Genomic DNA, 26,898 nt, shown 5'->3' on the forward strand with positions numbered 1-26,898 from the left:
AAATAAATCAAAATATGCCTTTCCAATTCCAACCCACCTAACTTCAACCCAGTTATATTAAAAAAGTTGTCTACCAAATCTAATTAATAGTTAATACTAATTATACAAAAGATCCTCAATTATTGATATTGATTTGACTTTTTTTAATTAACCTTTTGGAATTTATTTGTAATTTTAAGAATTTTTAGTTGTTTAATAGTAAAAAAATTTGTTTAATTAATTAGGTTCTCTAATCACGGGTAGATAGTTGAGATGGGTAGTTGGCACATCATAATTGATAAACAAGTGCATGAAAAAAAAATTGATGATTGATGAAATGGGGGTGTAGGCCCCCCTCTTAAAATTATTATACATGACCATACTTGTTTGCTAGTCTTGGCCATTCTCCCATCCACTAACAAATAAATTGACTAATTGTGTCAAAGCTTCTGCCCTTAAGGCGGCGGTGGTGGTGGTGCCGCCAACGGCCGGTGGAGGTGGACTCTGGATCCGGTAGCACCATACATACAAATATTTGCAGCTTTATTGTGTATGAACCATGAACAATGATAGAGATAAATACTCGCTATATCTAACTCTAACTTCGCCATGCACACTCGTGAAAATATTTACGTTTTTGTTTTTGCGTATGAACGAATGATCAAAACAACGGGTTTATTGCAAAAACCCCTCTGTAGTTCAACTTTTTTTGCAAATTACCCCTAAAAACTCATGTTTTTTAGCAAACTACCCCCTAAAATTTATATAGCACTTCGATATAGCATAAGGGTACTAAATGCAATAAACTCGAAAGATCATAACATTATCTTGATTGAAGGCAAGAAACAAACATGATCAAACTTACATAATTATTTCATCTTTATTCCATAGTAACAAGATTATTCGGTTAGCTGATAATTTCACTTTCTCAATTTCTTTAAAATACTTTACAAATTGACCATATTGACCTCCACTTCTCATTCACAACCTCCATCAATTCCGTCATAGAGCGAGGCATCAACCAGGGTTAAACTCGACATACAGCTCTCCGACCGGGCCAAAACCGAACCCTTCACGTTGAGTTGACCCCGTTTCTTCGTCGGGCTACTCGGCATAGATTTCGGGCTTTCCAAACTCTTCCTCAAGACCCGCCTCATGGCCCGAATCAAATGCACTGTTGGATCCTGCGGTGGGCCCGAAGCCCGAACCTTGTTGCAGAAGCTGAGATGTCGGGCTATTGCCTCATCCGGGCTTATTAGCTTCTGGCAGCGTAATATTTCGTCTTTCACTGCCTCTGCGCAAAGCCCGCAGATCCATTTCCCACCATACCTGATTTTTTGGAATAAATTATACTTATTTATATAATTAAATCAAGAAAAAATAATAATAATAATTAATTTACCTTTCGCGAATTGTTTCAATATAGGAAAGGGTGCATTCCTCCGTCAGCCCACAGCAATCGCATTTAACGAAATCAACCTCGATTTGGCCTGGTAGTTTATTAACGGCGCCGTTAACGGGCCCGCCGTCGGGCCCGTTAGCCATCACCATTGAATCAGTAAATACAGCTGACATCCCTGAAACGGCGTTATCATGATCAAAATCAGGTCTTTCGAAAAGGGTTTTGTTCAGAATTAAATTATATATAAAAATAAAAAAATAAAAAAAATTACCAGATGAAGAAGGTGATCAAGATCGACGTAATATAAATAAATAAATAAATAATAAAAGAAAAAAAATGGGTTTTTTTTTTGGGTGAGTGCTATGTTTCATTATCCCACTCGAATTCTTCTTCCACCATGGCTTCCTCCGGAATGAAAAATGTATACACCAAAGACATTTCAGAATTTAAATAAATAAATATGAATAAAAATCTTTTCTTTTTTTTTTTTTCTTTTTTTTTTTTGATTGATATGCTGCTGCGAAAGAGAAGAGGATGGAATTTAATAAAAGAGAGAGATGAATTGAGATTTTGGGTGGTTTGTGCACAAAAAAAAAAGATCTTGGGAGGGAAGAAAATGTGTGTGTAAAGAGATGGAAAGAAAAAAGAATTTATTTTCTGTGTTTTTATTGTGTGGAAAGAGGATTCAATGATTGGCGGTCTTACGCGGGGTGGTGGGGGGTGGGGTGGAGGTGAAGGGGGGTGGGGTGGGTGGTTTGTTCCAACTTCTATAATTTCTTTTTTTTTTTCATAATTACATAAACTCACCTACAATTTGTAGGGTTTTTTTATTACATTAACACTTTTTTGTAGGGGTGTGTGCAAGAAATTTACAAACTGTCAGTGATGGGATGTAATTATAATATAAGGGACTTTTTAGTAAATATTATCGAAATATATACTATGTGATTACGTGTAAATGAAACGTGACAAACTAGTAGCATGTACTCGAGGAGAGGAAATATATATATTTTTTTTGTTTTTCAAGTTTGTATCGATTTCGTATTTAGTCCCTCTTATTTATAAAAGATTAGATTTAGTTCCTCATGTTCAAAAAAATTAACACTTTTGATTATTTAGGTCGATTTACCATTAGTACCTAACAGATTTATTTAAAGATGAGGGACTAAAATCTACATTTATCTAACAAGAGGAACCAACTGTGGAATTGAAGTAAACTTGATGAGCGAAATGTATATTTTTCGTTTTAACTTTTAACGAGGTGTAACATCTAATAAACGCATACACGTCTAACGGCAAGAAAATTCTGGGTGTATCTTGCACCGTGTTATCTGTGTGTTTAGAGAGCTGTCCAAATTTATTTTATTTTCATGTTGACAAATTGGAGGTTGCCACGTGTACCGATTGGAGAATAAGAAAAGTGTGTTGCATAATTAATAAGTAATTAACATTAATTAATGATCATAAGTCATAATTAAGCATTTTTGGTTTTCTTGTCCCGACGCTTTGGGTTCACACGCTTCATCATAACTCAGCCACTGATTTTTGGTATTATTTTATTTATTAGTTAGGTTTTGTTGCTTTATTTTTTCTTTTTATTTATTTAGGCCTTTTTGGAATTTTTAAATTTTGTGTGGAGCAATTATTCAAAGAATAAACTTAGGAGATTCTTTATAATTAATAAATGAATTAATTGCCAAAGGGATGAAGTAATACCAGGAAAAATAAGGCTGTCTTTGTCAATATTTTCTTATCATTATTAGATACTATTTGTTAATGGTTAATACTTAATAATAATATAATATTAATTGTTTCCAAAAGAATTTTATTAAAATTAAATGGAATTGGGAAATAATTTAACATTTTTCAATAAAATTTAAAAGTGATGATAATTGATAGCTACGCTAATTAAATAATTAGTAGGCTTTAATTTAACATATTAATGGAGGATAAATACTAATTAAATTCTAATAATAATTAATAAATAGGGGGATGGGATGAAGCAATAAGCTAATTAAGAATGCGAGTAAAATATTTTATATATATATATCGGCATGCATGATGATTTGGAAAGGGACACCTCCCCATAAGTCCACTAGCCTACTATTCCTTACAATTTCTCCTTTGAAAACCAAATTAGATGAGAAAACGTTTCATTTTATTATACATTTAATATATTAATTAATTATGGTGCAGTTACATCTATTATTATTATTCTACAATGTTTGATAGAAACAAGTTTCTTCACATGCCTGTCTTTGTTATGCACGTTTTTCCTATTCTTAATTAATTAGACTAATGTACAAGCAAAATTAATTATGAGGCCTTATTTATAATAATAATAATAAGGAATCGGCCTCGAGAACGAAGAGAAGTCTAACGTGAAAGAAAACCCGTCTAAGAAACCTGCAAAACGAGAGTGTCGGTGAATCAAGGTTTTCTCGGGCCTAGCACTCCATCAGACGGGTGAAATGGAAAACGATGTATTTTTCACGGTTGTATTTAAACCTACCGTGATGCACGTGCAGAGTGACGTGATTTGCAGCGAACTCTTTTTACTTATTGAAGTCAGGTTGTTCGTTCCTCTTTACTGCGACCTATGTCACTTTGCGGTTGCACTTAATTGCCTTAAGCAGGCTCGATGTTAGTTGGTGGATCTCCTTTGAGTGCATGTCATGATATTTATATATATATATATATATATATATATATATATATATAATAAGTGATTAGTGAAAAATAAGTCGTTTAGTTGAAAGCTCGTTGTCTCATAAATATGTGAACTATACATGTGCTATGTTACAAACCACAAAAAAAAAATGACATGTCATTTTGTTTGTTAGTGACAGCTCTAATTAATTTTAATATTGTAAGAGAAAAATATAGAAAAAATAAATCATATATACAGAGGATCTTTTACTTACTGTACACAATTCCAATAATATAAAAAAATATTTGTCCACATGTGCAACATGTTGGAGTAATTAATATGAAGACAATTAAATTACTGTTCATGACAACAATATAATTGAAATAATTGACATGCAAATACAATATTAATTATGAGGTGGTGAATCAAATAATTTAATTTTGTGATCAAATAATATCAAGAAACTCTAATCTTTTTGATGTGTGAAATCTTTTTCCAATCCTCTCCGGTTCCCTTGCGGTACTTTCCCCGCAGTAGCGTACAGTTATCGATACGCAGTTTCTTCAACGGTACCCTTTGGAGTAGAACGTTCGGCAGTGCCTTCAAATTGCCGCAGTTCGAAACTTTCAAACATCTTAGACGAGGCATAATCTCGAAATCGCAATCACGGAATATTATTCCTCCGTCTTCTCGACTAATCAAATCCCATTCTTCCAAATTTTCCATTTTCGAGATCTTCAATTTCTTCAGCTTCGGAAACACCGATTTCGCATCGACGTTTAAAGGGTCTCTTGAGAAATCGAGCCCGATAAACTTTACGGCATTCATCCCCTCTAAATCAAGTGTCACAAGAGATGGCAATTTTCCCAAAGGTGGCAACTTTATGCAATTTTGGCAATCTTGAAGAAATAGTTTTTGCAATTTGGTTAAATTCATCGTCCAATTCGGAAATTTAGTGCCCCCAAACGAACTAATCGCCAAAGACTGCAAATTTTCATTCAACTCGAGAGCTTCGATTACCTCATCGTGGATTCTATTTCGAGCAGAATTTCCAAAATCCATGTGTAAATCATTGAGGTGAATCTTTTTATGCATCTGAGCTTCCTTCGCCACGTCAGCATCCGCCACATTCCCAAGCCCTTCGAGTTTCAGACATCCTCGAAGATTGTTAAGGTTGCCCAAATCGCCAATCCCACACGTTGCATTATTATCTCCTCTACCAATGATGAATTTGCTCAGTGTCTGAAGTGACTTCAATTCGCCGATCCCTTTTGGCAACGCTTTAAGGTTGTCGGTTCGATCGATTTCAAGATGTCGTAAATTGACTAGTTTACCGATTTCTTCGGGTAATTTTTGGAGGTGGTTACATGCGGAGAGCTTCAACGTCTGTAAATTGTACAAGTTACAAAGATTCGAAGGCAGCTCGCACAATGGATTGTGGGATAAATTGAGGTACTTCAACTTGCTCAAATTCTCCACTTCGATCGGAAGTTCGCCTATTCTATTGCGGCTCAAATCCAGTGCTTTTAGGCACGTCGAACGAAGAAAAAACTCGGGTTCGATTCGATCGAGTTGGCTTCTAATAGGCGGAGAATCATGGAACGATTGAACCCAAAAAGTCAACACCTTTTCCACATTCGGAATATTATCTGGAAAACGGGAATCTTCCGAACGAACAATTGTCAGATGACGTGGCTTTTTGTCCAAAGATTCCATTTTTTGTCTGAAATCGTTGTTGAGCTCAATCACAGAGCACTCGTTCCTTGTCAGATACTGAGCGAAATCATGCACCATATCGTGCATCTTAAGAGTTAGAATCTTTTCCCCGTTTTTCTCTCTCACCAAATCTTGGAAAAACGACCGCATCGCCAAATTTTGCAAGTATTCTTGCCCTCGCACCTCCATTGCCACGTCATCATTCGAGATTAGACAGCCTTGTGCCATCCAAAGATGGATCAAATTATCCGCCTCGATAATATAATCCTTGGGAAAGAAGGCACAAAACGAAAAGCATATTTTTTCGTTCGGTGGCAGATTATAGTAGCTCAGCATCAAAGCAGGGAAAGGCCCTTCTTCGGTTTCTTCTCCCAACCCCCAAATCTCGTTGCTCAAAACGGCTTTCCAATCATTCAACGAGTTCTTGAAACGCATTAAACTCCCGATAGTCGTTATAGTAAGAGGCAACCCTTTGCATTTCTCCGCTATCAATTTGCCAATGCCCTCCAATTCATCACACTCCTCTTTTTTCCTATCGAAAAACGCGATTTTCTTGAATAGAGACCAAGAAACGTGGGGAGATAACTGCCCTAACGGAAGATTGTACAAGCTTCTCATAGCTATAGCAACCCTCTCGTTTCTTGTGGTGACCAGGATTGTACTTCCGGGCGCACCGGTTTTCAGAGAGTTGAAAAGATTCTCCCATTTCTTCGGATCCTCTGTCCAAACATCGTCCAAAACGAGCAGAAACTTGTTACCTTGTACATATGTCCGAATCTTTCTTGCCAAAGTTTCGAGTTCGAACAAGTGCGGGGCACTCCCTTCGACATCTTCTACAATGGCTTTCGCGACCCGTATTTCGTCAAACGGGTCGGATACGCAAACCCATATCCGTCTCTCGAAATGGTCGATCACATCGCTCGAGTTGTAAACGACTTGCGCTAGTGCAGTCTTGCCAATGCCACCTAAGCCCACTATAGAAACTACATTCAAGACTCGATTTTTATCCGACAAAGACAACATTTTGTCGATGAGGGTTCTCTTATCCCAATCACGACCCTCGATTTCCGACACATCGACGAATGACGTCGATCTAGGGCGATCGAGGGTTTCGATTTTCGGAGTGGAGTTGAATTTATACCTATCCTTTTCGATGGCGATTGAAGAAAGCCTTTCGTTAATTCTCTTGATTTTTACAGCAATGTCACGGCGGAGGGCGTACCTATTGCAACCGAGACAAGGTAGAGAGATGAAAGAGCAGACCTTTTGAGTGGGAGAGGAGTGGGGGTTTTGGCCCCCTTCGGAATCGGACTTGTGCACAGCTGTAATCCATTCCGACAGAAGATCCTCGGCGTCGTATGAAACGTCAGCGAGCTTTTCGAGCCAGAGTTTGATTGTTTGGTCTTTTACCTGTCTTTTCTCGGCGTCGGCGAGTACGGCTTTAAGGGATTTGAATTCGCTTTCGAGTTTCTTGATTTCCTTTTCGACGCCGGAGACTAGCCGGAATTCTTGCCGGATTTGATGGTCGATGATTGTGGCGATTTGGGTGAGGACTACTGTTATGATTGCTTCGGACATGGTTGCAAAGTTATGTAATAATGAGAAGATTCAATTTTTGGCAAGAAAGTTTGTTTGGAAAGTGGGACTGCAATTTCTTATCTGGGTTCTGGTTTTTGAGTAATTATGATCGGAAGAAGACTTTAGACACGACTTGTCAAAGATAATCTTTTAAGTTTCGGTCCTCAAATTCGTATGGATTCCATATTTGGTCCTCCATATTTGTAAAAATACACAATTTGGTCCTTCATGTTTCAGAAATTCAACATTTTTAGTTGTTTGCGTCATTTTTTCTGTTAGTACTAACGGGATCAAGCGCGTGACTATCATTGTCTTAACTGATAGACTACCGGGAAATTAATGGAAGAGACTGAAAGTGTTAAATTATTGAAAAAATAAGGGACCAAATCTGTTTTTTTTGTGAACGTGGATGACCAAATTTGAATTAATGCAAATTTGAGGGATGAAAACTACAATTTTTTTCAAAAAATAAATAGAAAAAAGATTGGGAAAATAAGAGTGAGACAAAACTAGAGATTTAAAGCCTACCACGTTGGTTGAAATAAGTATAGGGAGATTTAAAGCCCGCCACGTTGGTTGAAATAAGTTTAGGGCAAGTTACAGCCACTCCTGAGTTATTGTTAAATTACGAAACATCCTTTTGTTTGAGTAATTATAGTCACCTTCAACTATGTATTATCTTACTAAAAGATCATTCCAGAGGTAAATTTAGAGATATTAATTCAGTAAAATACAACCGAAATTTTGGTACGCCAACATTTTATACGATTTACCGGACTAAATATATGATTTGGTTCAGTAAATCTGAATTACATAAATTTTATGTAAAAATATTTAAAAAAAGGGGGTGGCTGTAATCACCCAAACAAGAAGGGAGGTTTCGTAATTTGACTACACCTTAGGGGTGGCCGTAATTTTGCCCATAAGTATAACATCTCTTTTTGGAGTAATAGTTCTTCGCAATAATAGAACGAAGAATGGAAATTTGAAAGAAATTACCGCCGATTCCAATTCAAAGATTTCGATTTTATTTACAATAGTTTTAGGTTTCGATTTTCGAGACGAATTTTAATTTTCAGATCTTGGAAAAACGACCTCATAAAAGATTCGGATCCAAAACCATCGAAAAAAGAAAGCCGTAAAACATTAACCTAATTACACAATAACATCTGGGGAAAAAAAACTTCAGTAAAGCTTCCATATGCAAGAATCAACTTCTTTATCATCTTGCTGATTCCATTTGATTCCAATGAAAAATTGAATGATTCCACCTAAAACCACACACAAAAGGGTCATTACGTAAACAAACGCATCAAATGAACTAACTAATCCATTGAAAAATCGAAATGCAGTGTCAGGGAAACTTCTCATAGTACTATATAGAAATTGTCCAATAAATTCGACATCGCTCGTAAGCAGAAGACCAAAACTGCATGTTGTTTACGACACTAAGATAGCTAATTACATATTGAGGATGGAAAGGCAACTTCTATCAACCCTACAAGATATATTGATTTTTTATCAAATTCACCAAAAACGAAGTGAGCTGCATAAATACGAGACGTGTGTTTCTATTTCAAAAGGGCATTCAGATAATTCACACTTGGCCAATAGTTGCTTTAACGCAAAGTATAGACCGTTTTGCACTTTGCCCCTTGAACAAAAAAAACTTTTAACTCATTTTCCAGTAAACTCATTATTTGTAAAAACTTACTAATGTCATGTGCCCATTCTCACTGGAATGAATATCATGTGCATCTCACGTGATTTTTGCAGGGGTAAATTGGTCATTTCACATCCCTCTTCTCGTACCTCAACTTCTTCGTCATTTCTTCTAACTATATACCCACTTCATAGTTTGTTCTAAATTCAACGTGTACACTAATTTCAGCTAAACCCCATAAAAAGAAAAAAAAACCCGAGTATATTGTCCGAGATCTTCGAGTTTTATGAGCAAATACTTAGTAATTTGTCTAAATCAACTCACCCCATCTCAATTAACCTGCCAGACCCTTTTTTCCTCAATGACTACGTAGGGGATTGCAATCAGACTCCCAAAGAACAGAACCAAGATTCAAGCCACTCAAAGAAACTTCGCCAATTCAGAAAACTTAAGTAATACATTTAAAATTCACTCTCATTTCCCAATCACACATGGATAATCAATTACCGACACCACACAAAAATTTCCGTAATAAATAAATCATAATGAAAAGTTAACGATTGCGCGAAATTACCTCATCTAAGTGAAATATAGTGCTTGGCACTCAGCTTCAGATAGGACACGGAATTTCCTGTCGGCCACCTCGTAAAGCACGTCGGGAGCCATAGCTCCAATCCCCACAAGTTCTGCCATTCGTTGGATGGAATCGAGGCTTCGAGCCTTCGAGCCCAAACAGAACCTGATTGTTTTATTCGGAAATATATTTTTTATTTTATTGATTGCATGAAGATCTTCGGTGTGCGTAATTCTTATCCACCTGGGAGTGGAGAAACATTCAATCTTGCGCTCCAGCTCAGCCTTCAAAGCTTCAGCCCTCGTTTTCATTGGCTCACTCACACTCTTCTGCCTATCGATTGCTTCTTCAATTCCACGAATTTCGTTTTCTAAAACCCTAATTTCTGCCTTCAACTGCACAATTTTTCTACTCCGCGATTCTTCTTCTTCTTTTTCATGTTTCAGATTCAGATGCGTCGACCGTTGAATTTCTGCTCTGATGTGTTCTTCTTCTTGCAACAAACATGCTTTTGATTTTTCTTTCACCTTCAATTGCAGCTGAAGAGCCTCTAATTTTTCCAGTTCCTCGTGGGCAATAAGGCTTTCAAAGATATATTCCATCGTCCCTGATCTAATCGCCGGCCAATGATTCTGATCCATGACGAATTAGGGTTTCTGCTCCGATTCAAAGATTATTCACCTGAATTTTGATTTTGATGATTAGGAACAAAATTGAATTCTAGGGTTCTTAAAATTATTCGTCGTTTAAAAAGCGTTCAGTTTTTTCTTTTTTTTTTAAACTGTGCCGTATTGTGTTAGGTAATTGGCATTTTGCACCCTTTAATTCTGCATATTTTGCACTTTGCACCCATAAATTAAAAATATGGCAGCTTGCACCCTCAAATTAGGTGGCATAGTGTACCCATAACCTAAAAGTGGTAAGATAAAAGGATTTTGGGGGAACTAAAAGGGTAAATTTGTCAATAAATTCACTACCAACCTTTTTAATTACAAAAAATGATTATATCTCGTTCTTCATTGTTCACGGATATAATTAACATTAATCGACCATTTTGCCCATTGAATTACGGTAAAATCATTTTTTTGGATGCAAATTTTAGTAGAAAAGTGTCTTGGGGTGCAATCTTAATTTGAGGGTGCTATCTGCCATATATTTAATTTAAGGGTACAAAGTGCCAAATGAGCATAATTGTAGGGTGCAAAATGCCAATTATAGGGTGCAAAATGCCAATTAAGTGGATTTGTAATTTTTTACTTTTGAGGGCCCAATATGAGTATAATGACTAAGAAGCAGAAAACATCAGCTGAATAATGAATGAGTTGATGATGCCTAATTACTATTGAAAATATTAAAATCACGACTGTTGGAAAAAGAAAGTTGAGAAACATCAGCCTAATTACAAGATAACATCCCGAAAAACGAACATATGTAAAACTTTCATACGACTAAACTCCTCCGCAAGAATCAAAGAATCAACACTGGATTTTGGTTGAAGGTCCGGTTATGAAATTTCCACACTATCGTAATTTTGTCGCAATCTACTTTCTCAACAAGTCCACCTACAAAACCGAACGCAAAAAATGATCAATACACAAACAGAGGCAATAAATGAAACCAATAGATTTATAAAGTTGTTTTTCGTTAGAATTCGCTTCACAACAAAGCTAATTCACTGAAATCAATACATTTTTTTTTCTCAAAGGGCATTCAGGTAATTTATGTGAAACTCGCGGATCGAAAACCTATACAAGTATCAACTCTGTACCGGTCAAAAAGATTGATTCAACGAAGTCAATTATCCAAAATATATTACATCATCTCTAATCTTCATTGTTTTTCCTAATCTCTAATCTGATCCTCTAATATAAGATCAAGATCCTAGATCGGAAAATCACGTAAATAATAGTCGGATCAACCATCTACCATTCTATTCCCCCTCTAAACACATTACCATAATCCTAATTATTAACAATAATTTTAAATTCAAGATAATCAATTACCAATACCACACAAATAAAAAAAAAAACAGATTGGACAAATTACCTCCGCTAATACGTGAATTGCAGAGCACGGCACTCGGACTCCGATACAACATTGAATTTCCCTTCAGCCAATTCATAAAGCACGCCAACTGTCATAACTCCAATCCCCAACTCCTCCGCGAATCGCTGGATGCTTTCGACATCTCGAGCTTTCCTCCCCAAACAGAATGTAAGCTTCTTCGCCGGAAAATTCTTTCTCACCGTCAGAATTGCCGACAGATCAGCTGGCTTCAAAATCTTTACCCACTTGGACGTGGAGAAAGCTTCAATCTTGCGATGCAATTCGGCTTCCTTTTCATCCGATTTCTTTTGCCAGTACTCGCACACGCTCTTCTGCCGATCAATGGCTTCTTCAATTGAACCGATTTCGGTTTCTTCGATCGCAGTATTTTTCTTCATCGGATTGAGTTGCAACTGAAGAGCCCTCAATTTATCAAATTCGCTACTCGCACCACTCATGTAAAACAGAAATACTTCCGTCACTTCTCTGATCGCCGTCCAGCGATTCTCCTCCATGAGGAATTTAGGGTTTCTGCTCCGATTCACCTGAAATTTGATTTGATTAGGAACAAAATTGAATTCTAGGGCTCACTCAAATTATCGATGTTTAAATAGTGTTCAGTTTCTAAAGTGGGCTTTGTGACGTGTCAGCCCAAGTTCTCTCTTTCGTATTGGATTTGTAGGTTTTCATAGCCCAATTCGAGTATTGACCATTGACCATTGACTATTCTCACGAAATAGCAACAAAAAAAAAAAAATCGAAAATTCAAAATCAAGCTTGAAGACGGGTTGGGCTTCGATTTTTTGAGGTAATTTCGACTCGTTTATGTGTAATATGCATTGGGTAGGTCGATTACGGAATCAATTTCTAGTTAAAAGCCCCTACAAATCGATTTGTAGGGCTTTTTTTTCCGCAAAAACGTGTCGGAATGCCCGTTTTGGGCGTTCAATCAAAAAAAAAATAAAAAAATTTGCACTCGACGCCCAACTCGGGCGCCTAAATGCAGTTTGCACGCCCAACTTGGACGTGCACTGCATGAATGGGCGCCCAAGTTGGGCTTTTACGCGTTTTGCCCAGTTTTTTCGATCGATTTTTTTTTTTTTTTTTTTTTGCTATTTGCAATTTCGGGGGTTTTTTTATTTTTTTGGGAAGTTTTGGGGTTTTAAAGAAATAAAGTGCTTTTTGTTATGAACCGTAAATAGCAATTTTCAAACCGTAAAAAGCAAGTCCCTTGAAGAATAATATTAATAATGGTAAATTACGGTCAATCCCCTGGTGTAATGACAAATTATGATACAAAAAAACCCGTGTTGTTTGGGTAATTACAAACACACTCCTCAGCTATGAATCTTCTTACACGTCCACCCTTATCGTGTCAAATTCAACAGAATCTTCTGGATTCTGTGGAACGCTCTCTAGTTTGTAACCATTTTGTGCGAAAATACTGTTTCTGACGCACCACAATCTGATATCTTCAAGTCAAGAGATACATCTTATGATCATCTAGTTCTCAAAACATGGAGCTTGTAAAATGGATACAAACTGGAGAATAATCCATATAATCTAGAAGATTCCACTAAATCTGCCACCCTAAAAGTGAGACGTGTAAGAAGATTCATAATTGAGGGATGATTATAATTACTCAAACATGAGAGAATTTTTGTAATTTAACATTAACTCATGAGTGACCGTAATTTAACCTAATAATAATAATAATAATAATAATAATAATAATAATAATAATAATAATAATAATAATAATAATAATAACCATAGTAATAAAGGGAAATATCAACTTAACACATGAAATAAATATCATTTCCATTCCTTTTTCTTGGTTGTCACAGAAAACAACAGCTAAATGATTTGAATGTCAACCTTTGAATATTCTTTATTTATTTTATTGCATTTTGACTGCACATACAAAATCAAATAAAACTAAAGAAAATTTACAGCCCAAATAAAAAATAAATAATAAAAATAATCAACTAAATACACTCTTTTATATGTGAAACAAAAATATTTATGCATTAATTTCACCATCTCCAAACAATTTCACCAACACTAATGCCTCAAGATCCTCAATAGAGTACTTCACATTCTTATCCAAAATGAGTTTCATTTTAACATCACTCCCGAAATCTTCTAGAAACTGCTTATACGCCGGAACCAACTTCGCCTTCATCGAAACACGAACCTCTTCCCTTAGCCGAGAATCCGGTATCACCCAATTACATTGGGCAACCGTAATCTCTTCAAACGCACCGTTAAACGCCTTCACCCTCTCTCTAACCGCGTTTGTCAGAGGCCGCGACATGAAACAACACGTATTGTAGAGACCCTCTTCCTTGAAACAATTCAAGAACTTATCGCACGTCGATTCTTGATAACTAGTCTTAGCCAACTCAAAATCCTCGTTCAACGACTTCATAAAGGGATCTCCGATCATCTCTTTTAACTCGCTGAATTCTCCGATTTTCGCCAAAATGTAACGAAGATTATTCATCATGAACAAGTGGCCTAATGTGGGATTAGCATAGGAATCGGCCTTATTGTGTAGATTTTGCTCCAAAACCACGATAATCAAAATCAAGTGGCGATCGAGAAAACTACGGTTTGAGGTATAATCTTCCCCTAAAGTGTCTTGAGGAATGACCGAGTCGCCGAAAGTCAAAGACGGGGTTGACTTTATCAAGCTTGTGAGGAGATTCTTGTTTTTGGCAATGAGGGTAATCTTGTCCATCACGTATTCGGTCCGTTGATGAACGGACCCTTTTTCGTCGGACGAGTTGGAAATCGTTTTCTCGTGAAGAACGGCGTTTTCGAAATCGTACAGCATTCTCGTAACCTCGATTTCGACGTTGGAGAGTGTTTCTTCGCATCGGTTTACGATTTCCCTTCCCGGTACGGAATCGAAGAGGGCCTTCACGTTCGGCAAGATCGATAGGAAGGAGTCGTAAACGGTGAAAACGGTCTCCATTCTCTCGTACGGCTGATTGCTCAAACTCATGGACTCGGCGAAGCTGAATAGACCGGCGGCGAAATCTTGGACCGTTCCGACAAAGCACTCGTCTTTCGCCAGCCCGTTGATTCCGATTATGCCCTGGAATATTTGGTCGCATAATTTCTTTTCTCTGTCGAATAATTTCTTGACGCAGATTTTGGAGAGCTGGACCCAAAATTCCATTTTGATTTTCAGTTCGTCCCATAGGTATCTTTTGGCGTTGAGATTTACGCTCAGCTCCTCGAACCGGAGCCGGCTCAGCTGAGCCTGGAGAAAAGTCCTGTTTAAACATAATTAATTAATTTAAGGTCAAATTCCACTTTTGCCCCTCGTACTTTGACTCGGTATCACTTTACCCTTTCTATTCTCGATTGCATCGATTTGCCCCCTGTACTTGCAAAATTGTCTCAATGTGGCCATCGGCCTATCGCTATTAATTTTCAGACATTTGACCTTATCACCGTTTGGTCCAAAGTGTGAAAAATTTACAGAAATGCCACCAAAACCCAAATTTTGCAACAAAATCCACCACAGGACCCACCAAAAGCCCAACTTTTTATTTAACTAGAAGGGGTGGCGTTATTGTAATTTTCAGAGCTCAAACCAAATAGTGTCACGGTCAAAAGTTTGGAAGCTAACGAGCAGGACCAAATTGAGACAATTTGTCAATTTGTAAAGTGCATGGGACAAATCAATGCAATTGAGAGTAAAATGGTGTAAAGTGACACCAAACCAAAGTACGTGGGGGAAAGTAGAATTTGCCCATAATTTAATTGATTATCAGGGACGATGATATAATAATTAATTATTATAATTAACCGAACCTTCTGACGCTCTTGTAGGCTCGGATGCATTCGCCGAGTTTGCCGCCGGAGTTCATTCTTTGGGCGATGTTCTTGAGATAGGTGATGACGTCGGTGCTGGGTAGATCGGAGATGACGTAATCCTCGTAGCGGAAGGCGTAGGCGGTGCTGTCGGCGACGGAGCTGAATTCGGCGGTGGTGGTGATGGTGGAGATGGGTCCGCCGGCTTGGTAGTCGGCTTGGCGGCTAAGGACGGCGATGAATTCGCGCTTGAGCCGAGCCATGGCTATGGATATCAGGTCCTTGTTGTTGTTTGGCGGCGGCGGCGGCGATTGGGTGAGTTTGTCGACGGCTTCCATGTACTGGCTGATTTCGCGGCGGCTGGAGTCGAAGATGAGGACGTGGGGGGGCCGGGATCGCCACTGGGTGATTGTGTCGACGGCGGATTGTTGGGAGAGAGACGACCCCATTACTGTATGGAGTGTGGCTACTATGGTTTTCAGCATTAATTACAGAGCTCGGAATCTTGAATTTCCGGTGCTGGATTTTTCTTTTTTCTTTTTTGGACAGGGTTTAAGGAAGGAGAGAAACAATCATTGGAACATTTCCGATGATTTTTTATTTTTATTTTAATATATAAATATATTTCTTTGTTTTTTGACAAAAAAAAAAAAGAAAAAAGAAATTCAATATGATAAAAACGCGTTTGGCCAAGCATTTGTTTTTTGTGTGACAACACGAATTAAACACGTCTTTTAGTTACTACAGTTCAGTTGACTTGCAAGACCTATTCAACAATAATGTATTATTATTATTATTTTTTTATTATTTATTGTTTTTTTCTTCTTCTTTTTGAATGGCTTAACTAGTGTACCTTTTTTTAAGTGTATATATTATAAACGCAGCTAAATTATTCCTACACTATCGAGGTATGCTGAAATAATTTTAGTGTCTGTGGTATTGTTTATCCGAGCCAAGATTTCATTCATGTGGACCGATATAACACTATATTTGTTTTTCGCGGAGTCGTTAATGCAACCATGATGAAAATAATAAATTCTTATAATAATAATAATAATAATAATAATAATAATAATAATAATAATAATAATAATAATAACAACTCTATGTTGTCTCCACAACTTCCAGAAATTAATAGTCCGTTAGAATCCTAACGAAATAACTTATCCAATGGATTACTCTGCCAGTGTTTATTTCACTGTTTCAGGATATCATTGTAATTATCGATACTACAAGTACCATAAAAACGTTTTAGTATACTTCAGGGTTGTAGCTGTAATTTACCCTATAATATAATATTAACTAAAATTAATTATCTTCTTCTTACTACTTAAAAAGTCATGAGCTGGATATAGTTGACTGTGAAGCACCAATTGTTTCCTAGTTTGACTAGTTACTAATTTAATCAGGCTGTGGCTTGATTGGATTGAAATAATAATACTTAATTCGAAAAGTGTTTAATTAAATATATATATATTCGAAAAGTTTATTTGTTTAACGTCTTATTTAATGGCAAAATTATCGATTTCACACCTCAAATTTCCACGGATTACATATTTGATCCCCTTATGTTTATAAAAAAAACACATGTGATCCATCATGTTTAAGAAATTTAACACTTTTGATCATTTTTGTCAATTTACCATTCGTCCATTAGTTAAGTCAGTGATAAGCACACACTTGATTCTGTTACTATTAACTGAAAATTCACGAAAATGACTAAAAGTGTTGAATTATTTAACTTGAAGGACCAAATGTATTTTTTATAAACATGGGGACCAAATCCGTAATCGGTGCAAACTTGAGGGATAAAAACTATAATTCTCCCCTATTTTAATTTAACTACTTGAACTGTTATGAATGGTGATAAAAATAAAATATACTATAACATAGACAAATAACTAATTAACATAATTAAAATAATAAATAAATATAAATTTCATAAAAAATAATGGTCTCATTGGGTTTATAAAGTTCAAGAAAAAGACATTATTTTTGCAAGAAAATGTAGTGGGCCCCAACCTAGGCCCGTTTGTTACTTCGGCTTTTCTAAAACTGTCTGATTTTTGTAAGAAAATCTAGTTGGCCCGAATATAGGCCCGTTTTTACTTCGGCTTTTTTAAAACTTGCAAAAAAATGTAGTGGGCCCAAACATAGGCCCGTTTACTTCAGCTTTTTTTAAACAGTCCGATTCATGTTGAAGTGGTATTTAATGGGCCGACTCAGTCTGTTTATGAGTTAGAAACCGGCCCATTTAGCACAATATCCTCTTCTTCTTTTTCTTCTTCTTTTTTTTTTTAAATTAAAAAATAAGACAATTTTATTTATAATTCCCTTATTTTCAGAAATGCTATTTGCGGTCACAAAATTGCTATTCGCGGTTTATAACAAAACCCCCCAAAACTTTTGAAAATATCAAAAAACCCCCCAAAACTGCAGATAACAAAAAAAAAAACAAAAAAAAAATTTGAAAATTCGAAATCAAGCTTGAAGAAGGGTTGGGCTTCGATTTTTTGATGTAATTTCAACTATTTTATGTGTAATATGCAATGGGTAGGTCGATTACGGAACCAATTTCATGTTAAAAAGCCCTACAAATCGATTTGTAGGGCTTTTTTTTTTCGCAAAAAAATGTTCGAACACTCAAGATGGGCGCCCAAGGCGTGTACGAACGCCCGTTCCGGGCGTTCGTACACGCCTTGGACGCCCATCTTGGGAGTTCGAACATAAAAAAAAAAAAAAAAAAAAAAAAAAAAATTGCACTGGACGCCCAACTCGGGCGCCCAAATGTAGCTTGCACGCCCAACTTGGGCGTGCACTGCATGAATGGACGCCCAAGTTGGACTTTTACGCGTTTTGGGGGTGTTTTTGGATTTTTTTGAGAAGTTTTGGGGTTTTAGTGAAATAAAATATTTTTTTGGGGGGTTTTGTTGGAAACCGCAAATAACAATTTTCAAAGCAATTCCCTTTATTTATTATTTTGCATTACTTCATTTTCAACACTCAAATCACATCCATCTTTCATTGAATGCAAATATACATTAAAAAAAATTTAAACGAATTTATTAACATGTCGGATATTAATTTATCGAGATCATTGAAAACGACTACGGTGGGCACAATAATAAAGTTTGAAACGTCGACGTATTTACCACCAAAAAATAATCATTTAGATTTTGGCAGGAAGTTGGCAGAAGTGGCCATAAATTAGATAAACTATTCAAAGGTGTAAATAAAACCAATAATTAGGTGAATCTTTTATTGCATACAATAAATAATAAGTACTAATTTGTCAAAAGATAAATCAATTTTTTTGCTGTCATAAAACAGTGACCTTTACCTCACAGATCTTCCCTTAAAACACTAGTACCACATGCTTAACTGGGTCCCACATATATTTTCTTCTACTCATGAAATCAGTATGGGCCATATTTTGCTGCCACGTTTCAATTATTATTATTATTATTATTATTATTATTATTATTATTATTATTATTATTATTATTATTATTAAAAAGAGTCGATTTCAATTGCAAGAAGTGGGGACACATGCAAAGAGTTGAACAATTGAACCTTAAATTAAACTTGTTGCCAGGTAAAGAGATTTATTTCTTGGATTTGCTTAAAATATTTTAAATTATAAATTGTCTTCATCTAGGATTATTAAGAATAAGTAATTTTGTTATAAGCTATTAAATTCCATAATGAACGATCCAATTTTATGTTTCACTCAATTTTATTGAAATTTCATAAATTATTTTTATAAAACTAAAATCATTTTTTATTTTTTTTAGAAAAAAAAAACTTTAAGGTAGTAGGTTATTATAGGCTATAGCTCATGCAATGTGCCCAACTCATTAACTAGGGTATTGACTAATTATCCCATGATCTAGTGTCTCATCTGTTTGTTTCAATAAAGTTAAAATTAATTTATTATTATTTTAATTTATTTTGTATCCTCGTATTAATATCACATGCCCTACATGTTTTGTATATTTTCATTGTTGTAGTTTTTCTCCGACAATTTAATTTATTCGATGTTACACTCGGGTTGTGGATCTGCATATAATCCCACATACACTTATTTGTACGTGTGTTTAGTGGATGATTATTTAATTCTATTAACCATTAAAATCCACCGACAGTATATGACCATGCGTAGCATCTCAATGACCAAATCAGACCTAACACTCTCGTAATTCTGTCTCTTTTAGAAAGATAAGATTCTTTCTTTCTTTAATTTTTTGGTCGGTTATTAAAACAAAATTATTTAATATCCAATCACAACTTTTTACTAATGTATATAAACAAAAAGTTGATTTATTTTATTGTCTTTGTAATCCTTAGTAGGTCTCAATTACATGAAAGTGACAATAATAGTATTTTGTAGCAATAAATCAATATAGATAATAGTTAGTTAATCTTATGAGCATTCACTTTCATCATTATTATTTTAATTTATGGCAGACAATATTAACTAATTGAATATTTAAAAGTTACCCCACTATCTATGCTTAACTTAATCTCCACTAATCAACCCTCGAGTTAATTAAACATGCTTAACTTTAACCATAATCATTCTCTTTGCAATAATCAAGAGAGGCTAAATATGCAAATAGCTACAACTACAAGGCCCTATATTGTAATTAATTAGCACTTTAGTTTAATTAAAGCACCATTATTAACTTTGCTAATTAAATACTCTATTTAATACTCATAAAGTTCAGTTTCATTCATATTTGTTCAAACCTCATTAAATAAAATATTAATTAATTAATTAAATAAATAATAAACGCCAAATTAAAGGTCGTCGATATTATATACACTGATTCACCATCTTCATCGGAATCCCACATTTGCAGCTCTTCATCTACACAAACCCAGTTGGGAAAAAAATGGCGGCGGAATTCTCCGCGGCGGTTGATGTAGGCCTCCGCCTCTGCAAGAGAATCTACTACGGCAAGGACGCAGCAGCGGCCGTCGTGTCGGTGCCGCCGCGCACGGCTGAGATGTCGCCGGAGGCGGAGAGTTACCTCCCGGCGGCGCTGATGGTGTACGCGGAGGTTAACGATCCGGCGGTGGTGGATAATCCCGACGTACCGAGCTACCAGCCGTACGTTCACGGCAGGTGCGAGACGCCGGCGCTGATTCCGCTGCACATGCATGGGGTTTCGGTGGAGGTCGACTGTTGTCTGGATACGGCTTTTGTTACAGTCGGCGGCGCGTGGAGGGTACACTGCGTCTCCGCGAGTAGGAGCTGCTACTGCCGCATTGCTGTGCCGATTGGTGAACAGGTGCCCATTAATCACTTTAATTTTTCTTTATTTTTTAGTAATTAATTTTTTTTTTTATTCATCCCTTAGATTTTCAATTAAAGAAGCTATTAAATATTATCTAGTTTTTATTTTAAATGGAAAAAGTCAATTCTACTAAAAATATAAATGTGTAAATTGTTATTTCAATTAAAACGACACTTCATTTGATTTTCTTGAAGTGTAATAGTATATGTTTATGAAAAAGAACTCTTTTTTTTTTTTGGGTGTACTATTGTAAATTTGGTTAATTTAAAGTGTAATAATATAAATTAATTAAGTTGGAAAATATATATTTTGTTATTAAGGATTATTTGGCTAACAGGGTTCAGTTCTAGGTGTAGAAATCGAAACCCCTTCAAAATCCTACAGTACACAATTGATCTCACTGCAAGAAACTGCAGATGCAGCCAAAGTAGAGAGCAGTAAAGATGGATTCTTGATTAAAGGCCAAATATACACACTCAAAATTCCCAAGGTAGTTAATCTTTCCTTCTTTTTTTTTTAAATTGATTTTCTTCATTTAATTTAAGACATGATTATTATGTTACAATTTTGTGTTAATTTCCCAGGTTAGTGGTGGAACCATGTTGACTGTTAAAGTTAGTTGGTCCCAGAAATTATTATATCAAGACGGACAATTTCGCCTCAATGTACCTTTCACTTTTCCTTCGTATGTTAATCCCGTGTCGAAAAACTTTGTAAAAAACGAAAAGATTTCAGTTAACGTTAATTCCGTTGCCGGAACAGAATTCTCGTTTCGGAGCACTAGTCATCCTCTAAAGGTATTCCATTTTTTATTCAACAATCTGTGTATATATATATATATATATATATATATATATATATATATATATATATATATATATATATATATATATATATATATATATATATATATATATATATATATATATATCATAATAATTGCATTGAAAAAAAAAATCGTAAAACGATCTCGTTTTTTCGGTTGGCGAAAGAGAATCGGAGAGGAAGATACCAAAATCGGATTTCGTTGCGAGAGAGAAGTTCCGATGTGGTCCGTGAACGACTTCAGTTTTTCATACAATGTACGACATATTTAGTTATTACCTTTTTTTTTGTGCAACGTTTTCGTTTGTTTCGATCGCCTAGTAATTAACTAATTAATTTTTCGTCAGGTTTGTTCGAGTGAAATTGTTGGCGGTTTATTATTGCAATCTCCATCTACGAACGATTTTGATCGAAGGGAAATGTTTTGCTGTTATCTATACCCAGGGAAAAGGTCAATTAGTACTAAGGTTAGCAATTAATCTCTCACTAATTGCAATTTCTGTTTTTTTTTCCTCTTACATATATAAATTGTCGACTTCTTGATTTGCGTAATAACTTGTCCTAGACTCCGATCCGTTTGTCTTGCATTATGCAAATTACTAAAGATTTTCGTATACATCATGCCCCTGTTAATGCTAATCGGCTATTATTTTTACAGGTTTTTAGAAAAGAAGTGGTATATATAGTCGACGTAAGCGCCAGCATGCAAGGAAGTCAACTTGAGAAAGTCAAGACCGCAATCTTGGCTTCTTTATTAAATCTCAATCCGACAGATACTTTCAATGTTATAGCATTCAATGAAAAAACTTCGTTATTTTCTTCGTCTAATTTGGTTCCGGCGAATAAGGAGACGATAAAAGAAGCTTCTGAATGGATTGAGGTTAATTTTATAGCCAAGGGCGGCACAAACATCTCAGCTCCTTTAAACCAGGTATTTTCGTAATAAACACAGTCTATTTGATCATTGAATTTCTCGTGAAATTATTCATCGATAAATGAGTGTGTTTTTCCTCTTTTTTAGGCTATAAAAATGTTCTCAAAAACCGGCGATTTACTTCCCGTAATTTTTCTTATAACCGATGGATCAGTTGAAGATGAAAAGGGCATTTGTGATTCAATGAGAACTCAACTTGTGAAGGGAGGGTTGACTTCTCCTCGGATCTGCACGTTTGGGATAGGTGAGGTGTTCGACAAATTTGATACGAATTTTTTTTTTTCTGACGATTTTTTTTTTTTTTAATTTATTCGTTGCTTTTATTTCTTGTTAGGTTTATACTGCAACCATTACTTCTTGCAAATGCTTGCACAAATCGGAAGGGGTTACTATGATGCTGCCTTCGATATAGGTTTGGTCTATACGAAAAACGAAAAATAAAAAATCCCATTAGTGTTTACTATAATAAACATAAATTTCACAGAGTGTACCAGTTTTTTTACGCAGGTTCGATAAACTCTCGATTAGAAAGATTGATTAGTAATGCATCATCGGTCATAGTTGCAGATATAACCCTTGATGCTTTGAAAAATCTCGATTCCCTCGAGGTACATTATGTCATTAAGAGAAAATAAAATAATTTGTTATGCATCTAACTATCTAAGTCTAATTATTCAATTTGTTTTTTAATTGGCTGCAGATATTTCCGTTTAATATTGCAGACCTATTGTCCGGATGTCCGTTATTTATAACGGGAAGATTTTGTGGGGACTTCCCTAAAAATGTTGAAGTTAACGGTACTTTAGCCGCAAATTCAAGCAATTTTGTAATGAAGATGAAAGTTCAAAATGCAAAAGATATCCCTCTTGACAAAGTAAGGTTTTCCACTTGTTTACAATAAGTTTACGAGTTTATTTCGTTCGTCATCCCTGTATTTTCTCTAATTGCTAAAACACCCCTCATAATTATTTAAAAAAAAAACTGCCACTAAAAAGACTCACTATTTAGGGGATTGTTGCTAAAAAAATGCATTAATAACACGAGAAGTTTTTTAGCAACTCGATATAACATAGGGGTACTAAATGCAATAAACTCGTAAATTTGCATTTGGAAAATTCCCACAAGTTAAAAACCACTAAATTTGTTTTCGATTGCAGATATTTGCTCGGAGACAAATCAACGCGCTTACGACAAATGCATGGTTTTCGGGGAGCAAAGAACTAGAGGAAAAGGTTTGTCTTCAACTTCTCTTCTAAATCAATGTACTACTTATAGAACCGAAAGTACAACTAGCTACACCTCTTGAATAAATACATGCAGGCTACAAAACTAAGCCTGCTTACAGGGGTACCGTCCGAGTATACCACGATAATTCTAGTCGAGACTATAAAAAACAAGTCACTATCCAATCGAAAAACACTACAAGAGGTAATTAAATTCTTTCGAGCAACAATTATTATTATTATTATTTTTAATTTTTTTTTAAATAATAAATGTTCCATTTTTCAGAAGACGGTTAAAGAGCAGAAGAATATGATATACATGCGCAGACTTGGAATCGGGTATGGAAATATTGAGGCGACGGTTGAAAATCGAGCACCTGAACATGCGGAACCGAAATTGTACGAAAATACGGAAATAATATTTAAAGTTGCTTCGAATTTGTGCGGGAGATTAGTGGATTGCTGCTGCTGCATGTGTTTTATTCAGTTCTGTAATCGGCTTAACGATCAATGTGCGATCGCTCTTACGCAGTTGTGTACGGCTCTTGCGTGTTTTGGGTGCATTGAAATGTGCTGTGATGTATGTTCTTGTGACTGTGATTAGATATATATTTATACATAGAGGAGTTGCTTCCAATGTTTGAATAATCTTGAGTACTAATGTGTAATGATTATGTTTCTATTTTGCAAAAAAAGAAAAATGTTGTTCTCGTATTCGGGCAAGTAAAAAATGGCAAGCTAAACAACGGCACTACTTTCAGACAATATTTAATGCAAGTCCAATCAGATCTTTGGTAATATTGTGTGACATGACACGATTGATGGAATTTGAATTCCGCCGATTCTTTTTTTTACTGACATGACTAGAGAGATTAAAACCAAATCCAACGAGGATGTTGAAGTCCGAACCTGGCTATAAATACCGAGCACCAACGATTGTGAAAAGGTGAAAACAATAATTCTAATATTTGTAAGTTGTGAGAGAATGCATTTTTATTAAAATTACTGACTTGGTCGTCGGAATACTAACATCCAACATAAATCACAAATCACAATCCAGAGCAGATGATCAAATGGCGCCGTATGTGGGGAAAAAAAAATAGAATTTTTAAATTTCGTTATACGAATATTTATGATTATGATGTATCATTCTAATTTTCGAAATTCGGGTTTATGATCACTCCACTTAGTTTGTAACAAAATTGGAATTATTTTTAAAATCCGATAAAAAAATATAAATTTTCCGAAAGTGATAGTTCTGATTTCTATCCATTCCGTTCGATTATCACCCTAATACATTCAATTTAAAAAAAAAAAAAAAAAAAAAGAAAAAAAGAAAAAAAAATCAAATTCGAGTCACAATTATACTATCATCATGGATCGATCTTATGGCCCAATTCAAACAGGCCCAGAATATATTTTGTACAGACAATTCAAATAGCCCACACCGGAAATCTAGTGACACTGTCTGTGGTCCGTACACGCCGACGTGTTTCTCTCTCTTCACACTCTCAGACCGGCGACGTTTCTCGGAACAGGAGTGAGAAGTATTTCCCGCTCTTGCAATTATTATTCAAAATTCAGGAAATTCGCTTCTTCTCCCGGCGGATAAAACACCTAGTACTGTGTGTATTCTTGCTTTCAATTTAGGGTTTTTCAAATGGCCACTTGCTTCGAGAAGAATTGCCTTTTCCTCTGCCTTTCCGTCTTTCTCTACCGGTGAGAAAAAATATAATTAGAGTGGATCGGAACTTGATTTTTATTTTATTTGTTAATTTGGACCAATTATCTTATCTGATTAATTATATGTATGCAGTTTTCATGTATGTAGAAATGTCTGTGAGAAAAAAAAATTAAATAAATAAACATCTGTTGGCTCTAAAATTCAAGATCAAAATACTGTGTAGTTTTATTTATTTAATTAATTAATTTTGGTTAGGTTAAAATTAGTACTGCCTGTATTTTAATGCTTGAGCTATAGATCATTGGCTAATGTGGATAAGGTAAAAGAGAAGACGCTAGCGATGATAAAACCGGACGGAGTCGAAGGCGAATATGCTGACGTCATCAAGAAAACCATTTTGGATTCCGGCTTCGAAATCGCCCACGAAATCGAGCTTCAATTAAACGAGAATACGGCGAAAAGTTTCTACGCCGAGCATTCTTCGAAGAGTTTTTTCCCGAGCCTCGTTCAGTACATGACGAGGTATATACGAATAATGCCGTTAGAAATATAATCCTTGTTAATAATCAATTGCATATTTCATTGCTTAAATCTCGAGCTATAAATAGATATTCCAATGTCTAACTATATATTTAACTAGTGGCAAAGTGGTAATAATGGTTTTGGAGAAGGAAAACGCTATATCTGATTGGCGAGCTTTGATTGGACCTACAGATGCAAATACAGCTAAAGAAACTCATCCAACAAGGTTTTTTAGATACTTTCGCGTGTTTGTCATCGTTTGTTATTGAGAAAACTTTTCTATGATTTTTATTCTTTAAATTGATTTTTATTCTTTAATTAAAAACCGTAGTATCAGAGCTTTGTGTGGGGTCGACACGGGAAGAAACTGTGTTCACGGTTCAGATTCGCCGCAATCTGCTGCGAGAGAAATATCGTTTTTCTTTGACAAGTCAACTTCAGGTGAAATCATTTGTTGCATTGTCTTTATTTACATTGTTGTTTGATTTTCTAATATATGCTAACTGTACATGTAATTCTATTTATTTATTTTTGTTAGTTTATAATGATAATTTGCGTTTTTTGGCTGCAGACGTATCCCAAAGGCACGATGAACTATAAAGTTGCTAGTCCTCGGAAACGAATCATGCTCTAAATTTTTACCTCGTGCGCGCACGTTTTATCACTACAACATAACCTTGTAAGTGCAAGTGTATGCTTCTTTTGTGTAATGGATTCGATATTTACTTCGTAAAAGTTTCATGTGGATAGATAGCTAAGAGTTACCATTATTCATCCGAGCGTAGGCGGTTTATATGATTTGAAAATCCGGACTTGGTTCGTGTGTTAGCCCATGATGTATAATTATATAGACGGGTACATATTATGCATCGACTTTTGATTGATTTTAAAACACTGGTTTAGTTTGCTTCGCTTCCTTCCTCTCTCTCTCTCTCTCTCTCTCTCTCTCTCTCTCTCTCTCTCTCTCTCACACA

The 26,898-nt window shown here is 35.6% G+C and overlaps 6 protein-coding genes and 1 long non-coding RNA gene across 10 annotated transcripts; 2 read left to right on the plus strand and 5 right to left on the minus strand.

Moving 5' to 3' along the window:
- Positions 1-831: 831 nt before the first annotated feature.
- LOC105975558 (DUF1677 family protein (DUF1677)) lies at positions 832-2,053 on the minus strand. Its single transcript, XM_013000758.2, has 3 exons — positions 1,653-2,053; positions 1,382-1,556; positions 832-1,308 (listed from the first exon to the last, which is right to left on the minus strand). The coding sequence occupies exons 2-3, from the start codon at positions 1,552-1,554 to the stop codon at positions 957-959; spliced, it is 525 nt and encodes a 174-aa protein (XP_012856212.1). The 5' UTR covers positions 1,555-1,556; positions 1,653-2,053; the 3' UTR covers positions 832-956.
- Positions 2,054-4,295: 2,242 nt separating this feature from the next.
- Positions 4,296-7,718, minus strand: LOC105975971 (disease resistance protein RGA2). Its single transcript, XM_013001238.2, has one exon. It carries the CDS (start codon positions 7,323-7,325, stop codon positions 4,488-4,490), a length of 2,838 nt encoding a protein of 945 aa, XP_012856692.2. The 5' UTR covers positions 7,326-7,718; the 3' UTR covers positions 4,296-4,487.
- A 591-nt stretch (positions 7,719-8,309) lies between these two features.
- LOC105975624 (uncharacterized) lies at positions 8,310-10,317 on the minus strand. Its single transcript, XR_001174383.2, has 2 exons — positions 9,563-10,317; positions 8,310-8,596 (listed from the first exon to the last, which is right to left on the minus strand). It is a non-coding gene; the product is annotated as an uncharacterized LOC105975624 (long non-coding RNA).
- A 556-nt stretch (positions 10,318-10,873) lies between these two features.
- Positions 10,874-12,184, minus strand: LOC105970222 (uncharacterized). Its single transcript, XM_012995030.2, has 2 exons — positions 11,609-12,184; positions 10,874-11,124 (listed from the first exon to the last, which is right to left on the minus strand). The coding sequence occupies exon 1, from the start codon at positions 12,121-12,123 to the stop codon at positions 11,614-11,616; it is 510 nt and encodes a 169-aa protein (XP_012850484.2). The 5' UTR covers positions 12,124-12,184; the 3' UTR covers positions 10,874-11,124; positions 11,609-11,613.
- Positions 12,185-13,618: 1,434 nt separating this feature from the next.
- LOC105975428 (exocyst complex component EXO70A1) lies at positions 13,619-16,027 on the minus strand. Its single transcript, XM_013000627.2, has 2 exons — positions 15,437-16,027; positions 13,619-14,892 (listed from the first exon to the last, which is right to left on the minus strand). The coding sequence occupies exons 1-2, from the start codon at positions 15,919-15,921 to the stop codon at positions 13,632-13,634; spliced, it is 1,746 nt and encodes a 581-aa protein (XP_012856081.2). The 5' UTR covers positions 15,922-16,027; the 3' UTR covers positions 13,619-13,631.
- Positions 16,028-20,132: 4,105 nt separating this feature from the next.
- Positions 20,133-24,432, plus strand: LOC105976007 (uncharacterized). 2 transcript variants are annotated; one of them, XM_013001282.2, is made up of 13 exons: positions 20,133-20,730; positions 21,074-21,226; positions 21,321-21,533; positions 21,729-21,818; positions 21,909-22,028; positions 22,220-22,492; positions 22,583-22,739; positions 22,830-22,907; positions 23,003-23,103; positions 23,196-23,369; positions 23,653-23,727; positions 23,816-23,923; positions 24,008-24,432. In XM_013001282.2, the coding sequence occupies exons 1-13, from the start codon at positions 20,332-20,334 to the stop codon at positions 24,320-24,322; spliced, it is 2,256 nt and encodes a 751-aa protein (XP_012856736.2). In that variant the 5' UTR covers positions 20,133-20,331; the 3' UTR covers positions 24,323-24,432. The 2 variants fall into 2 exon arrangements, with proteins under 2 accessions (XP_012856736.2, XP_012856735.2); XM_013001281.2 differs by having other exon boundaries at positions 20,153-20,730; positions 24,005-24,432.
- Positions 24,433-25,140: 708 nt separating this feature from the next.
- LOC105975556 (Nucleoside diphosphate kinase family protein) lies at positions 25,141-26,816 on the plus strand. Of its 3 annotated transcripts, none has more exons than XM_013000754.2 (5): positions 25,141-25,437; positions 25,700-25,924; positions 26,043-26,150; positions 26,256-26,365; positions 26,496-26,816. In XM_013000754.2, exons 1-5 carry the CDS (start codon positions 25,379-25,381, stop codon positions 26,522-26,524), a joined length of 531 nt encoding a protein of 176 aa, XP_012856208.2. In that variant the 5' UTR covers positions 25,141-25,378; the 3' UTR covers positions 26,525-26,816. The 3 variants fall into 3 exon arrangements, with proteins under 3 accessions (XP_012856208.2, XP_012856209.2, XP_088679294.1); XM_013000755.2 differs by having other exon boundaries at positions 25,149-25,437; positions 25,722-25,924; XM_088823168.1 differs by having other exon boundaries at positions 25,301-25,437; positions 25,658-25,924.
- The last annotated feature ends 82 nt before the right edge of the window (positions 26,817-26,898 follow it).

The sequence above is a fragment of the Erythranthe guttata genome, chromosome 9, assembly GCF_056151865.1.
Source record: "Erythranthe guttata isolate IM_541 chromosome 9, IM_541, whole genome shotgun sequence".
Lineage (NCBI taxonomy): Eukaryota > Viridiplantae > Streptophyta > Magnoliopsida > Lamiales > Phrymaceae > Erythranthe > Erythranthe guttata.

Coding starts and splice junctions, on each gene's coding strand:
- LOC105975556 (XM_013000754.2), top strand. CDS start 25,379: ATGGCCACTTGCTTCGAGAAGAATTGCCTTTTCCTCTGCCTTTCCGTC. Junction 25,925..26,042: donor CTCGTTCAGTACATGACGAG/GTATATACGAAT, acceptor ATATTTAACTAG/TGGCAAAGTGGTAATAATGG. Junction 26,151..26,255: donor AAAGAAACTCATCCAACAAG/GTTTTTTAGATA, acceptor TAAAAACCGTAG/TATCAGAGCTTTGTGTGGGG.
- LOC105976007 (XM_013001281.2), top strand. CDS start 20,332: ATGGCGGCGGAATTCTCCGCGGCGGTTGATGTAGGCCTCCGCCTCTGC. Junction 21,819..21,908: donor ACTTCAGTTTTTCATACAAT/GTACGACATATT, acceptor ATTTTTCGTCAG/GTTTGTTCGAGTGAAATTGT. Junction 22,493..22,582: donor TCTCAGCTCCTTTAAACCAG/GTATTTTCGTAA, acceptor CCTCTTTTTTAG/GCTATAAAAATGTTCTCAAA.
- LOC105970222 (XM_012995030.2), bottom strand. CDS start 12,123: ATGGAGGAGAATCGCTGGACGGCGATCAGAGAAGTGACGGAAGTATTT.
- LOC105975428 (XM_013000627.2), bottom strand. CDS start 15,921: ATGCTGAAAACCATAGTAGCCACACTCCATACAGTAATGGGGTCGTCT. Junction 14,893..15,436: donor GCCTACAAGAGCGTCAGAAG/GTTCGGTTAATT, acceptor ATGTTTAAACAG/GACTTTTCTCCAGGCTCAGC.
- LOC105975558 (XM_013000758.2), bottom strand. CDS start 1,554: ATGTCAGCTGTATTTACTGATTCAATGGTGATGGCTAACGGGCCCGAC. Junction 1,309..1,381: donor ATTGAAACAATTCGCGAAAG/GTAAATTAATTA, acceptor CCAAAAAATCAG/GTATGGTGGGAAATGGATCT.
- LOC105975971 (XM_013001238.2), bottom strand. CDS start 7,325: ATGTCCGAAGCAATCATAACAGTAGTCCTCACCCAAATCGCCACAATC.